At 42.3% G+C, this 16243-nt stretch overlaps 1 protein-coding gene across 3 annotated transcripts in view; it reads right to left on the bottom strand.

Annotated features, from left to right (window-relative positions):
* MTMR4 (myotubularin related protein 4) overlaps positions 1-16243 on the bottom strand; it is a 92713-nt gene that overhangs the window by 27036 nt on the left and 49434 nt on the right. For all 3 annotated transcript variants that reach the window (XM_069761445.1, XM_069761446.1, XM_069761444.1), the window contains 7 exons: positions 14195-14311; positions 12879-12961; positions 12207-12373; positions 11213-11309; positions 8503-8616; positions 7690-7886; positions 7459-7587 (listed from right to left, as the gene is read on the bottom strand). In XM_069761445.1, the coding sequence (XP_069617546.1) occupies positions 7459-7587; positions 7690-7886; positions 8503-8616; positions 11213-11309; positions 12207-12373; positions 12879-12961; positions 14195-14311 (904 nt within the window). The remainder of the gene's footprint in view (positions 1-7458; positions 7588-7689; positions 7887-8502; positions 8617-11212; positions 11310-12206; positions 12374-12878; positions 12962-14194; positions 14312-16243) is intronic.

The following is a 16243-nucleotide window of genomic DNA, read 5'->3' as shown; positions in this document are numbered from 1 at the left end:
TCCTGATGCATTTTGGAAATACGTCCTATGGACCGATGAGGTTAAAATAGAACTCTTTGGCCACAATGACCAAAGATATGTGTGGAGAAAAAAAGGGTACAGAATTTCAGGAAAAGAACATCTCTCCAACCATGAAGCATGAGGGTGGACCAATCATGCTTTGGATTTGTGTTGCAGCCAAAGGAACGGGGAACATTTCACAGGTAGAGGGAAGAATGGATTCAATGAAATTTCAACAAATTATTGATGCAAACATAACGCCATCTATAAAACAATGCTGAAGTTGAAAAGAGGATGGCTTCTACAAATGGATAATGATCCTAAAACACACGTCAAAATTCACAATAGAATACCTCAAAAGGCACAAGCTGAAGGTTTTACAATGGCCTTCATAGTCCCCTGATCTGATAATTGTTGAAAATGTGTGGCTAGACCTCAAAATAGCAGTGCATGCAAGATGACCCAGAAATCTCATAGAACAGGAAGAAGTTTCCAAGGAAGAATGGATGAAAATCCCTCAAATGAGAATTGAACGACTCATGTATGGCTATAAAAATTATTCACCACCTGTGAAACTTGCAACAGATGGTGCAAGTAGGTGCCAATCATACAGGGTGACCAAGCTTGAAATGATCTCTGAAAGGCCTAAAGTTAACCTTCAACTTGCTCAACTGCTCACAACAGCAATTTTGGCAGGGGTGCAAAACTATTACATGCCAATGTATATTATGCACACACTGAAATATAAAATATATATATATATATATATATATATATATATATATATATATATATATATATATATATATATATATATATATATATATATATATATATATATATACAGTGGGGCAAAAAAGTATTTAGTCAGTCAGCAATAGTGCAAGTTTCACCACTTAAAAAGATGAGAGGCGTCTGTAATTTACATCATAGGTAGACCTCAACTATGGGAGACAAACTGAGAAAAAAAAATCCAGAAAATCACATTGTCTGTTTTTTTAACATTTTATTTGCATATTATGGTGGAAAATAAGTATTTGGTCAGAAACAAACAATCAAGATTTCTGGCTCTCACAGACCTGCAACTTCTTCTTTAAGAGTCTCCTCTTTCCTCCACTCATTACCTGTAGTAATGGCACCTGTTTAAACTTGTTATCAGTATAAAAAGACACCTGTGCACACCCTCAAACAGTCTGACTCCAAACTCCACTATGGTGAAGACCAAAGAGCTGTCAAAGGACACCAGAAACAAAATTGTAGCCCTGCACCAGACTGGGAAGACTGAATCTGCAATAGCCAACCAGCTTGGAGTGAAGAAATCAACAGTGGGAGTAATAATTAGAAAATGGAAGACATACAAGACCACTGATAATCTCCCTCGATCTGGGGCTCCACGCAAAATCCCACCCCGTGGGGTCAGAATGATCACAAGAACGGTGAGCAAAAATCCCAGAACCACGCGGGGGGACCTAGTGAATTAACTGCAGAGAGCTGGGACCAATGTAACAAGGCCTACCATAAGTAACACACTACGCCACCATGGACTCAGATCCTGCAGTGCCAGACGTGTCCCACTGCTTAAGCCAGTACATGTCCGGGCCCGTCTGAAGTTTGCAAGAGAGCATTTGGATGATCCAGAGGAGTTTTGGGAGAATGTCCTATGGTCTGATGAAACCAAACTGGAACTGTTTGGTAGAAACACAACTTGTCGTGTTTGGAGGAAAAAGAATACTGAGTTGCATCCATCAAACACCATACCTACTGTAAAGCATGGTGGTGGAAACATCATGCTTTGGGGCTGTTTCTCTGCAAAGGGGCCAGGACGACTGATCCGGGTACATGAAAGAATGAATGGGGCCATGTATCGTGAGATTTTGAGTGCAAACCTCCTTCCATCAGCAAGGGCATTGAAGATGAAACGTGGCTGGGTCTTTCAACATGACAATGATCCAAAGCACACCGCCAGGGCAACGAAGGAGTGGCTTCGTAAGAAGCATTTCAAGGTCCTGGAGTGGCCTAGCCAGTCTCCAAATCTCAACCCTATAGAAAACCTTTGGAGGGAGTTGAAAGTCCGTGTTGCCAAGCGAAAAGCCAAAAACATCACTGCTCTAGAGGAGATCTGCATGGAGGAATGGGCCAACATACCAACAACAGTGTATGGCAACCTTGTGAAGACTTACAGAAAACGTTTGACCTCTGTCATTGCCAACAAAGGATATATTACAAAGTATTGAGATGAAATTTTGTTTCTGACCAAATACTTATTTTCCACCATAATATGCAAATAAAATGTTAAAAAAACAGACAATGTGATTTTCTGGATTTTTTTTTCTCAGTTTGTCTCCCATAGTTGAGGTCTACCTATGATGTAAATTACAGACGCCTCTCATATTTTTAAGTGGTGGAACTTGCACTATTGCTGACTGACTAAATACTTTTTTGCCCCACTGTATATACACACATATATACATACATACATATACATACAGGTCCTTCTCAAAAAATTAGCATATAGTGTTGAATTTCATTATTTACCATAATGTAATGATTACAATTAAACTTTCATATATTATAGATTCATTATCCACCAACTGAAATTTGTCAGGTCTTTTATTGTTTTAATACTGATGATTTTGGCATACAACTCCTGATAACCCAAAAAACCTGTCTCAATAAATTAGCATATCAAGAAAAGGTTCTCTAAACGACCTGTTACCCTAATCTTCTGAATCAACTAATTAACTCTAAACACATGCAAAAGATACCTGAGGCTTTTATAAACTCCCTGCCTGGTTCATTACTCAAAACCCCCATCATGGGTAAGACTAGCGACCTGACAGATGTCAAGAAGGCCATCATTGACACCCTCAAGCAAGAGGGTAAGACCCAGAAAGAAATTTCTCAACAAATAGGCTGTTCCCAGAGTGCTGTATCAAGGCACCTCAATGGTAAGTCTGTTGGAAGGAAACAATGTGGCAGAAAACGCTGTACAACGAGAAGAGGAGACCGGACCCTGAGGAAGATTGTGGAGAAGAACCGATTCCAGACCTTGGGGAACCTGAGGAAGCAGTGGACTGAGTCTGGTGTGGAAACATCCAGAGCCACCGTGCACAGGCGTGTGCAGGAAATGGGCTACAGGTGCCGCATTCCCCAGGTAAAGCCACTTTTGAACCATAAACAGCGGCAGAGGCACCTGACCTGGGCTACAGAGAAGCAGCACTGGACTGTTGCTAAGTGGTCCCAAGTACTTTTTTCTGATGAAAGCAAATTTTGCATGTCATTCGGAAATCAAGGTGCCAGAGTCTGGAGGAAGACTGGGGAGAAGGAAATGCCAAAATGCCTGAAGTCCAGTGTCAAGTACCCACAGTCAGTGATGGTATGGGGTGCCATGTCAGCTGCTGGTGTTGGTCCACTGTGTTTCATCAAGGGCAGGGTCAATGCAGCTAGCTATCAGGAGATTTTGGAGCACTTCATGCTTCCATCGGCTGAAATGCTTTATGGAGATGAAGATTTCATTTTTCAGCACGACCTGGCACCTGCTCACAGTGCCAAAACCACTGGTAAATGGTTTACTGACCATGGTATTACTGTGCTCAATTGGCCTGCCAACTCTCCTGACCTGAACCCCATAGAGAATCTGTGGGATATTGTGAAGAGAAAGTTGAGAGACGCAAGACCCAACACTCTGGATGAGCTTAAGGCCGCTATTGAAGCATCCTGGGCTTCCATAACATCTCAGCAGTGTCACAGGCTGATTGCCTCCATGCCACGCCGCATTGAAGCAGTCATTTCTGCCAAAGGATTCCCGACCAAGTATTGAGTGCATAACTGAACATTATTATTTGATGTTTTTTTTGTTTGTTATTAAAAAACACTTTTATTTGATTGGATGGGTGAAATATGCTAATTTATTGAGACAGGTTTTTTGGGTTATCAGGAGTTGTATGCCAAAATCATCAGTATTAAAACAATAAAAGACCTGACAAATTTCAGTTGGTGGATAATGAATCTATAATATATGAAAGTTTAATTGTAATCATTACATTATGGTAAATAACACTATATGCTAATTTTTTGAGAAGGACCTGTATGTATGTATGTATGTATGTATGTATGTATGTATGTATGTATGTATGTATGTATGTATGTATATATATATATATATATATATATATATATACATATACATACATATATATATATATATACACACACATACATATATATATACACACACACACATATATATATATATATATATATATATATATATATATATATATATATATATATATATATATATATATATATATATATATACACACACACACACATACATACACATATATATTATATATATATATTTATTTTACACATATATATTACATACATCTTGCCTGAGAAAGGTTCACATGACGGGTTGATTAAATATCACCTATGGTAATTATATTGGAGTGGCGTGTGTGTCTCTCTCTCCATATATCTGTATCTCTCTCTATTTTATAATAATAAAAATTATTATATTATATCCATCCATCATCCCCCACAGTACCTATCCCTGTATACTACATGAGCCTTGGTAAAACTAATGTTTATTTGGTCCTGCCAATAAAGCAGCTTTGAATTTGAGAACTAATTTTCAAAGTTATTATATTTCTAAATAAGCTATTGGCATGAAATTCTCACACAGACAAATAAATCAAATTATAGATGTCCATAAATAAGGAGTAATGAGAAATGACACAGGGAAAAAGTATCGATCACGCTTCGTGAAATGTAATACTTCATACAAAAGCCTTTGTTGGTGATAACCGCTTCAAGACTCCTCCTGCATAAAGAACCTAGTCACAGGCATTGCTCATGTGTGATTTTGGTCCATTCTTCAAGTCCTGAAGGTTCCACAGGCTCCTTTTATGTACTCTGAACTTTAGCTCCTTTCATAAAATTTTCTATTGGATTCAGGTCTCTTGGATTCTAGTAGCTTTACTTTCCCTTCTCTGAAACAAATTGAGAGTTTCCTTGGCTATGTATTTGGAATCATTGTCTTCCTGAAATTGTCCAACCTATTTTAATCTTCATTATGCAGGTAGATGGCAGCAGATTTTTTTATCAAGAATGTCTTGGTACATTAGTCCATTCACCCTTGTTCCATAATATGAAGTTTGCCAGTGCCATATGCTGAAAAACAACCTTTCACCATGATGTTCCCACCTCCAAACTTCACTTTTGGTATGGTGTTTTGGGGCCTTCAAACATGGTGTGTATTATGGTATCCAAAAAGTTTACTTTTGGTCTCATGACAAGACTATATTCTCCCAGTATCTCACAGGCTTGTCTAAATGCTGTTGAGCAAACTTTAATCACGCTTTTTTGCTCAGCAATGGAATCTAAAGGTACCGTCACATTAAGCGACGCTGCAGCAATATAGACAACGATGCCGATCGCTGCAGCGTCGCTGTTTAGTCGTTGTGTGGTCGATGGAGAGCTGTCACACAGACAGCTCTCCAGCGACCAACGATGCCGAAGTCCCCGGGTAACCAGGGTAAACATCGGGTTACTAAGCGTAGGGCCGCGCTTAGTAACCCGATGTTTACCCTGGTTACCATTGTAAATGTAAAAAAAACAAAAAAAAAACAAACTACTACTTACTTACATTCCGGTGTCTGTCGTGTCCCCCGGCGTCAGCTTACCTGCACTGTGTAAGCGCCGGCCGTAAAGCAGAGCGGTGACATCACCGCTGTGCTCTGCTTTACGGCCGGCGCTGACACAGTGCAGGGAAGCTGACGCCGGGGGACGCGACAGACACCGGAATGTAAGTATGTAGTGTTTTTTTGTTTTTTTTTACATTTACAATGGTAACCAGGGTAAATATCGGGTTACTAAGCGCGGCCCTGCACTTAGTAACCTGATGTTTACCCTGGTTACAAGTGAACACATCGCTGGATCGGCGTCACACAAGCCGATTCAGCGATGTCAGCGGGTGATCCAGCGACGAAATAAAGTTCCAGACTTTCAGCTCCGACCAGCGATGTCACAGAAGGATCCTCATCGCTGCTGCGTGTCAAACACAACGATATCGCTATCCAGGACGCTGCAACGTCACGGATCGCTATCGTTATCGTTCTAAAGTTGCTCAGTGTGAAGGTACCTTTACGTGGTGAGCATGCATACAGGCCATGGTGGTTGATTGCATTATTTATTGTTTTATTTGAAGTAATTGTACCTGCTAATTCCAGGTATTTCTGTAGCTCCACAGGTGGTCCTTGGCTCTTGGACAACTTATCTGATAATTCTTTACACTCCTCTGTTTGAAATCCTGCAGGGAGCACCTGGCTATGGTCTGTTTATGGTGACATTATGTTTTTCTACTTCTGGATTATGTCCACCAACAGTGCTCACTGGAGCCTTTAGTAGTTTAGACATTCTTCGGTAACCAATGCCATCAGTATGTTTAGCAATAATAAGGTTGCAAAGGTCTTGAGACACTTCACTGGTCTTATCTATCATGAGTTGTTTCTTGGGTGGTACCTTTGTAATGAGACACCTTTTTATAGCTGCTAAACCATATGACATTTTTTCACCAGGTGGCAGGATTGCTTTCTAATTACTGATAGCTTTCAACTGGTGTTAATACTTTCCCTGACTTTTTGCACCCTTTACTTCATGTGTTCAATACTTTTTCTCTGTGTAATTTCTCATTATTACACACAACTTAATTTATGGACATCTATGGTTTGATTTATTTGACTGTGTGGATTGGATGAGTTGTTACAGACATCTGGTGAGAATTTCATGTCAATAGTATGTTTAGTAATAAATTTACTTGGTGACGTGTTCAATACTTATTTCAGCCGCTGCATATAAAATATATGTGTATGGGTATGTAGCACAAATTCAATACATATATATTTTCATCTACTTCTCTCCAGCTATATAAAGACAGCGGGTGTTCCCTCTGTAGCATGCCATCCTCCCTCCCTTCTGAGCTTAGAAGTCTCCTCAGGAATATATAAGCCTGCTGTTGCGGTATCTGAATGACACCATGGAGAGAGTGACTGTACATGGCCACTTCTCTGCAAGGGATGGATGCCAGACACCAAACTAATCAGAAATGGCTCCTATAAGTCAACCTCTGTTATGGTTTGTTTAGACAGCCCTATTAAGAGTTTTGTGTGCAAAGAACCACTTACGGTAATTTGATCGTTCTATGAGCACAGAATATCCTTGTTATACTGTGCTGCTGGGAAAGTTTATTTTGATGCTGGCAAGAATGATCCAATCAACGGAAAAACAAGCATTTTCTTCGTCAGATGATAGATTATCTGCTTGTGTAGTCCTGGAAGCAAACGGTCTAACGAATGCTCATACCCGATTATCAGCTCTTCAATAAGAAGCCTTTACACATCCATCTAAACCTATCCACTGCAGAGATTTATCTCAGGCTAAACCTTCACTTACCTTCACATTCGCAGCCTCCACCTTTGGCTCTGTTCGCAACTGCAGCAGTGTAAGATCTTGCATCGAGGATTAAGAGTTTCTGAGGTGCTCCGCTCCCTTCGATACCAGGACAGGCAGTAAGAGAAGAGTCTGTAAGGAGCAATCAAAACGGTCAACTTTCATCAATAGCAAAAAAAAAAAAATCTAACAGAAGATTGATTATTTAATCTCTAACTTAATTCAGTTTCTTACCGAAGTCAGTATCTCCATTTTCATTTCCATCATTGCTACTTTTGCTGAAGTTTGCAGTAGCAGCACGTCCTCCTGGATTTAGGGCACAGGCCTTTGCTATGGAAGTCACCAGATACTCATCATCGGCATTGCGCCAGCCCCACCAGCTGATCTCTGGTTGACTACACCGTGCAATCACTGCGCCTGTCCTTGTATGTCTACAAGACAAAGAAACATGACATAGTAGAGAAATACTATTGCTTTCATTTCTTGTATGACAGGCTGTACAAACAAAGACCATCCGCATTTGAAATATGGTCCATGGCATCACAAGTTACTTTTACGGTCCCCGCAAAGGTAAATCTAAGGGCACATTCAAATAGTTTTGTTTTCTTCAGTAGAAACTCTCCAAGGCCTCCTCAAAAATTTGGAAGTTCCAGCTCCAAACACTCAGGAAAAAGACTCCGAGTTCACATACCCTTCCCCTTAGGGCAGTCTCACACCTCTCAAAGAAATAAATTGATAAACATCAGTGATATTCATCAATTTGATAAATGAAAAAAGGATGAAAAAGTTGGAAGGGAGCTTTCCTAGCAAATTGGCTAAATACTGCAAGTCTGGCTACAAAGGCGACCACCCAAGAGCTAGGTTTGCTAGAGAAAGTCATGGCCAGCTAAACATTTAAGTCTCTAGAGCTGGAGAAACCGCGTGTCTACCTACTTTCAATAGGTCTCACTCTGAAGCCGAATAGTAAGATACACGTCATTACATAATAACACGCACACATTTACCATGACGGTTAGATGGACAGTACAGAAAAGCCTTTAGTTTTACCTGTACACCACGACCGGAATCCTTTTCCACGATCTGAAAGAAGAAACATTCTCGAGCTCCTTGTCGGTGATCCAGACAGGAACCAGCAGTTTTTGTGGATAACTTGCACACAGTCTATAGAGAAATCAATACAAATGCATAACTATTAGTCCAACATATTGGTCCGAGTCATATACACTACAAACAAATTGTAAGGGGACATTAACCAATTCTGAGGGTCTCAATGAAACCATCTATAAACAGCAGGCGGCCATGTTCACATGAAGTCATGACGTGTAAGGGTATGTTCACACGTTCAGGATTTCCATCCTTTTTTTTTCAGGACTGTTTTTTTAAAAAACTGCAGCTCTTGGCAGAAAACGCAGGTCCTTTTTTGATGCGTTTTTTGATCCTTTTTTTATGCAGTTTTCTAACCCTAACCCTACCCCTACCCCTATTCTAACCTTAGTGAAAAAAAAAAAAAAAAAAATTCTTAATTTTTTTATTGTCCCTACCAATGGGGGTGACAAAGTGGGGGGGGTGTCATTTACTATTTTTTTATTTTGATCACTGAGATATAACCTATCTCAGTGATCAAAATGCACTTTGGAGCGAATCTGCCGGCCGGCAGATTCGGCGGGCGCACTGCGCATGCGCCCGCCATTTTGCAAGATGGCGGCGCCCAGGGAGAAGACGGCCGGACGGACACCGGGACGCCGGGTAAGTATAAGGGGGGGAGATTAGGGCACGGGGGGGGGGCATCGGAGCACTGGGGGGGGGCATCGGAGCACGGGGGGGGGGGCATCGGAGCACGGGGGCGGGATCGGAGCACGGGGGGGCAGCCACACTCCGCCCACGCACTTCCGCCCGCTCCCCCGCACTTCCTGCTGCAGCGGTTCTGCACATCAAATCGCAGTAAAACCCGCAGATATATTTTTGATCTGCGGGTTTTACTGCGGTTTTGACCTCACAATGGAGGTCTATGGGTGCAGAACCGCTGCGGTTCAGGAAAAAGAAGTGACATGCTCCTTCTTTTTTGCCGCAGCTATTCTGCGCGGCTTTTTAAACGAAATTCCGGATCATGTGCACAGCAGTGACTGTTTTCCATAGGGTTACATTGTTATGTACCCTGCATGGAAAACAGCTGCGGAACCGCAGCGGCAAAACCGCTGCGGTTCCGCAGTAAAAAACGCACTGTGTGAACATGGCCTAAATGTGATTTTTTTGGGCAGGTGTAGACACCAAAATATATAAGCTTCTGGTTATTGTATTTTAGATGTATGCTTTCAGATTTGAAGCAGCGTTTTTTTTTAAGAACTGAAAAGCTTTAATTATGCAATTAAAATTCAAATGCATTTTTTATTGATTTTTTTTACATGCTTGTTTTGTTCATTCGGGCTCTCCATAGAAGCCTATACTAAAGAAAAAAAATAAATAAAAAGATACAAAAACACAGTTCAACACAGTCTTTGGATACACAGCAGGCAGGAATTTTCAGGAAATCTCATCGACCATGATGGTAATGTAAAACTTTATTTTTTGTGTGGCAAAAACGCAATGTGTGATCATTCCAAAGACATGCTGATATGGAATGTAGATTGTGATCCCCAATTGGGACAGTGATTATATCCTGTAAAGTGCTGTGGAATAGATTGTGCTATATAAGTAAAGCATAATAAATAAATTAAGCCCTTAAAGGGAACATGTCACCCCCAAAATCGAAGATGAGCTAAGCCCACCGGCATCAGGGGCTTATCTACAACAGATAAGCCCCCGATGTATCCTGAAAGACGAGAAAAAGAGGTTAGATTATAGCCACCCAGGGGCGGTCCCAGTGTGGCCCGCTCCGATGGGCGTCGCGGTCTGGGGCCTCCCTTCTTCATAGGATGACACCCTCTTCTTGTCTTCACGCTGCGACTCCGGCGCAGGAGTACTTTGACTGCCCCGTTGAAGGCAGAGCAAAGTAGTGCAGTGCGCCAAGAAAGGTCAGAGAGGCCCGGCGCCTGCGCACTGCAGTACTTTGCTCTGCCCTCAACAGGGCAGCCAAAGTACTCCTGCGCCGGAGCGTGAATACAAGAAGAGGACGTCATCCTATGAAGATGGGAGGCCAAGGACCGGACCGCGATGCCCATCGGATTGGACCGTCCCCCCCCCCCAGGTGAGTATAATCTAACCTGTTTTTCTCATCCTTCAGGATACATTGGGGGCTTATCTACAGCATTACAGAATGCTGTAGATAAGCCCCTGATGCTGGCGGGCTTAGCTCATCTTCGATTTTGGGGGGTGACAAGTTCCCTTTAAGCTATGTGGTATTATGGCTGTACAATTCACCAATTTCTTGGAGGTATGTGGGGGTCTGTAGATTACATGATGTACACAGCATTTCGGTCTTCATTACTAGAGAGGACAACAATATATAAGCTTCCAATATAAACAAACCGGAGGGAAAATTCAGCAACAATCAGATTCTGATTTTTATGCTGATGTTTAAATGAAATGTCACACAGCAAATTGATCTTTTGCCAAAATCCACAGCATTTCTTTCCCTCCTAAATGCCCCCTTTATGTGCGAGTCTGAGCCTGCAGCACATTCCTTCCTGTGTGGTGCCAATGATAATTACAGGGGGTTAGCACGCTAAATGAAATTGGTGTAACGTGTGCCAAAACATAGGGAGAAAAAAAAAACGTGTTAACATTTAACTAAGCATGATGTATGGATTTAATTCCTCACTTGTAGTTGTGGTTGATGTCAGACACTCGCCAGGCATTCTGCATATCAAAACCCATGCGCAGCAGCTCCATCTGGAAGCGATCCTTCACATGGTCACCTGAAAATAAGCCAATCACAAACATAGTATACGAGGGACTCCCCAGGCAGATAATGGACCCTACACAGTGGTAGAGACTCCAACCACCACAGCAGATGTGACAGAAGAATAAAATCTAATCCCCGGTCATCCAGTGAAGAAGCTGCAGTGCGCACTGGTTATAGTTTACAAGTAGCTGGCACTTGCCCACTACCACTAGTCCGAGGCTTTAGCAGTCACGAGCCATATAACTGCCATTGTGGCTCCCACTGCCGGTAATATGGCACGTAAGGCTTCTTTCACACTTCCATCGTTTGGCCAATGTCACAATGCGTCGTTTTGGAGAAAAAAAGCATTTTTTCTCCATAGACTTGCATTAGCGACGCATTGCGTTGTATGGCCACACGTTGCATGCGTCGTCCACTGGATGCGCCGGGTTTTGGCGGACCGTCGTCTCAAAAAAACGTTCAAGGGAACGTTTTTCCGTACGTCGCATCCAGTGTTTCACACCGCGCATGCCCAGCAGCTCAGCAACGCAGATGGAAATGTGAAAGCAAACACTTCCGTCGGTACGTCGCGCCGATGCTTCGTGACGACCCCGTACCGACGGAAGTGTGAAAGAAGCTTAACTTGTAAAGTCACAGATTAGCTTCAGCTTTCACATGCCAGCAGCTTGAAAACAAAAAAAAACAGTAGCCGCACAGCTAGATCGCCGAAGAGGAAAGCAGGTTGTTTAGGTTCTTTTGCTACTTCATCATAACATGTAGTTATTTTTTATATCCCATAAAGCTGGACACCCCCTCTAATGGATTCTATGAAAAGGAAAGAATTGCCCGAACGCCGTTAACAGGGGCACTAAATTCTGGAGCGTTTTACAGGGCTGCAATTTCCCCTTGTAATAGCAGAGATGTAGCTCACCTGGGCGACAGAGGTGGATATGGTGGTCTTCATCATCTGTGCAGATCCCCTGACACCAGGCATGGTAGGCAAACGCAAACAGATCTTCCTGTTTGGTTGGCCGAGCCGAGGCTCTGCTCAGTCTCTTCAGCCACTCCTGACATTGCTTGAAGGTGGAAAAGTGACATCTGAAAACACATGAGAAAATCTTCGTTACTGTAACAGTTGCTGAAGGATGTAGACTGGACGGGAATAGGGAGAAGAGCTGTATGGAGAGGTGGCCAAGCATGTGCATGGCGGGCCCACACAGGTCTACTGGCGGTAACGACACAGGCAAGAGTTGCAGATAAAGGATGATGGATTGAAGGCCCGTGCAGATTAGGATATCCGTGCTGCTGCCTGCACAAATCTTTGGGTGGATACTGCCTGCTGAAGATGCACGTACTGAACCCCGCAGAAATGGGTTTCCACTATTAAAAGGTGGGGCCCCGTGTTATTAAAGGCAGATAATCTACATGGTAAGGAAAGCTTGATTTCAGATCATTAGTTAGAAGCAGGAGCACGCCGCTAAAATATCCGTAAGCTCAAGATCTGAACACGCAGGACAACAAACCACCAGTAAAGCAGCAGATAAGGGCCGACGTGTAGACTTCACACAGTGCCAAAGGCTAGAAAATACATAACTAGCCGTACCTGACGACCTTAGAGTCCTTGCATATAATCTGCAGCTGGAACATATCACGGCTCTCCACAGTCTCAATCATCCTTAAAGGCACCTGAAACAAAACAAAAATAAATCAGAAATTCAATATTGTATCATATACAGTATATGGTCTATCCTGATCACCAGTGTTTCCTCCACTTATTGTCAGCTTCCCATTTACTTACTGTGTATGAGCAGACCACCATACCCTGAGGGAAGAAATACAAACCTACAGAAGATAATGCATAGATGCCCTGGATATATACAAGATGCACTCTAAATATTAAAGTCCCAGAAGATAAACCCCCCGTTCATAATGGATCTGATCACACCTGGGAGGCCAGCCAGGTGTTTTCCCTGCAGTGCCCCCTACTGAGGAAACATAGAATTATAAGGACATCTGAATGGTTAGCCATTTATTCAAATCACCATTGATCAGCTTTCCATTCCGGCTCATTAAGGAGGTGTCCTGAGTAGAGACCTCCCTTTATGAGGTCTATAGGACTGTTCAGTGCACTGGTGTCTTTGAGAAAAACACCCAAAGGGTCACGATAAGGATACTAAATCAATGAACGCCGAGTCCCTACCCTGTGGCTGCAGAAAAACACCAGCAGCCCTTTTCAGAGGCAATTGACCAGTATGAAAATCTGTATATAATGTTTAGACATTAGAGGGCTGGAGTAAAACATATACCGCCTATCCAAAGGCTAGACAATAAACGCATGATTGCTGGGGGTACAAACTTTGGGATCCCCAAAGTCCCCTGTATGAAGAGACCAGTGATGAGCATGTATGACCACCACTCCTATAAACTGTGGTCGCACATGCTCACTACTGCTCCATTCATACAGAGCACTTTGGAAACTGATCTCGTGATCGGTGGGAAAGGGAGGTGGGGAGGTGGTGGTGGGGGAGGGGTGGAATGTATAGACCTTTGGAAAGTTGATATTTGTTGCTCATGGCATTAACTCATTAAATATTCATTAATCCAGATGTCAAGCAAGGGTCACAACAAACTACGGCACTGATTTACAAAGGATTTTGAAAAACAGAATTCCACAGAAAACATCTGAATCAAAGAGCAATCACGGAATAGTCCGAGAACCTTTTGTTGTAAGTACCACTCGGATTATCACATTCACAAGCAGCAGATTTGCTGCAGAAGTGTCAGTGACTGTCCTATAAATCAGAATGAGGGCCGCCAAAATCGAGGAGTCTCCGATTTTCACATTCAAAAATTTCGGCCACAAGTTTGTGGCATCTGAATTAACCCCAATGGTCCTTCTTTGCCCGGACAATAACTCACATTGATGACGGAGTCCTTGAACTTGATGTGCAGCCTGTAGTTGGAGACTGCTATGACCGCATCATTCGCGCTGCCTAAATACTCCACGCTCTCGCCCGGCAGCACTTGGAAAGGTACCTGGGTGGTGGAAGAAAGAAAAAAAAGAAGAAGTTGGATGACAAAGACAGATTTTCTCTAAAGGAAACAATTACATGCAAAAGAGAAAGGATTTGAGCTGATTAATAATGTACTGCCGCGCTCTGCACAGGCCATCTCTAATTCAAGCAGCTCCCGTTTCATGGCCGTCTTATTTGCATGAACCATATACCATCCTGTTTTGCTCAGACGACACATCCAGTAACTGCAGAGGATTGATTTTCATCTCTGCCAAAGAGCTTTATTCAGAACTAGCCTTAATCATAACGGGAGCAGATTGCTGCCAATGTCCGTCCTTTGTTGGAATAAATTTGGTGGCCTCAGAAACTATTAACATTTCTCTAGACACTTTGCTAAGGAAGAGAAAAATGCTGCATTATATTGTTTGGCCCCTTCTTTTCTGGGAAGGGCTAGGCGGATGTTTTCTGATTATAAAAGGTACCTGACAGGATGACTTTATTGCTGATCTTTTGTATGGCTACAAAAATAAAATGATACCTGTCTTATTAGTACAACATGTCAGCACTAAAAGTTTTCATGAAAATTGGGTGTGGAAATGCATGGAGCGTACCAACCACACCCCTAATGCACTTTCAAGCTAATTTGCATATTTCTTCAAAGCTTGATCTCAGCACTTTAATCTCAGATCAGATTACTACAAAACCGGTATTATTCGTATTGCTGTACTGATCACTAGTTTCCCTATAATGAGAGCAGTCAGGTATGGAGTATTAGTAATGCTCAATGGGGAAAACATGCAGATTAGCGTTCGCCAGACGAAAAACGCTCATAAGGCCGGTTTCACACGTTCTGATATTTCCGGTACCGGAGACGTCCGTGTCTGTGTGTGTAATACGGTACTTGCAGCACACGTGTGGCAACTGTGTGCCGCATCAGTACCACACAGACGGGCGCCAGGGAAGAGGCGGTACAGTTAGCGCTGCTCCCCGGTGCTGAAGACGCTCTCATCACTCTCCCCTGCTCTGCCGGCGATCAGCGAGAACAGGGGAGAATGATGAGAGTTATATTCAAGTGATAATGACAGCAGTCCGTGGAAACCCGCTGACATCACTTGAATGGGTCTACGTGTGTGCAAGTGTCTCCTTTACATGTGAAAACGGTCACCACACGTACCGGAGACACAGATGTGTGAAAGAGCCCGAAGAGCTACCACCCATTTACCCCATGTCATCCCTATGTCCTCAGGGGTGTTCATTTTGGCGACCACACAGGCTTACTGTGCCCTATAATACTCTCTATTCTTTTGGGATATTAGGTATTCGCCACTTGTCTTTGAACTTTCATGTACTAGGATCAACTACTTGCCTCATTTTGGCTGTATCCCCTCAATCATGTGCTTGACCACTTATTCTATTGTATGTCAATTGATAGGATATTGTTCCCCTATTCTTACTCCTGGTCTATTAATAAATAATTCTTAAAGAAGATTGATTTAACACATTTTTGCACTTTATAGACCTTTGAGTTGTCTATTTGCATGATACTGGGAATATAGGATCTCTCTTTGACGTACCGATGAATTATGAACTCTAGATCATGAAGGAATGCTTGCTTATGTCAGATACTCTTATAAAATTAGTTTAATTTCTTTGATAATTGTCTAATAAAGATAATTTTATAATCTGGCTTGTACTCCTGTATGTTTATATGATTTTGTAGGTGAATTCTTGGGAGAGCCCTTACTATTAATCTGGTAGACTGGGACAATATCCTCAGAAATAAGAATACAGATAATAAATGGGAAATGTTTAAGAACATCCTAAATAGGCAGTGTAAGCGGTTTATACCTTGTGGGAATAAAAGGACTAGAAATAGGAAAAACCCAATGTGGCTAAACAAAGAAGTAAGACAGGCAATTAACAGTAAAAAGAAAGCATTTGCACTACTAAAGCA

This window comes from Ranitomeya imitator, chromosome 3, assembly GCF_032444005.1.
Source record: "Ranitomeya imitator isolate aRanImi1 chromosome 3, aRanImi1.pri, whole genome shotgun sequence".
Taxonomy (NCBI): domain Eukaryota; kingdom Metazoa; phylum Chordata; class Amphibia; order Anura; family Dendrobatidae; genus Ranitomeya; species Ranitomeya imitator.
Note: the sequence above shows the minus strand (reverse complement) of the source record. Positions and strands in the feature narration are given on the sequence as shown.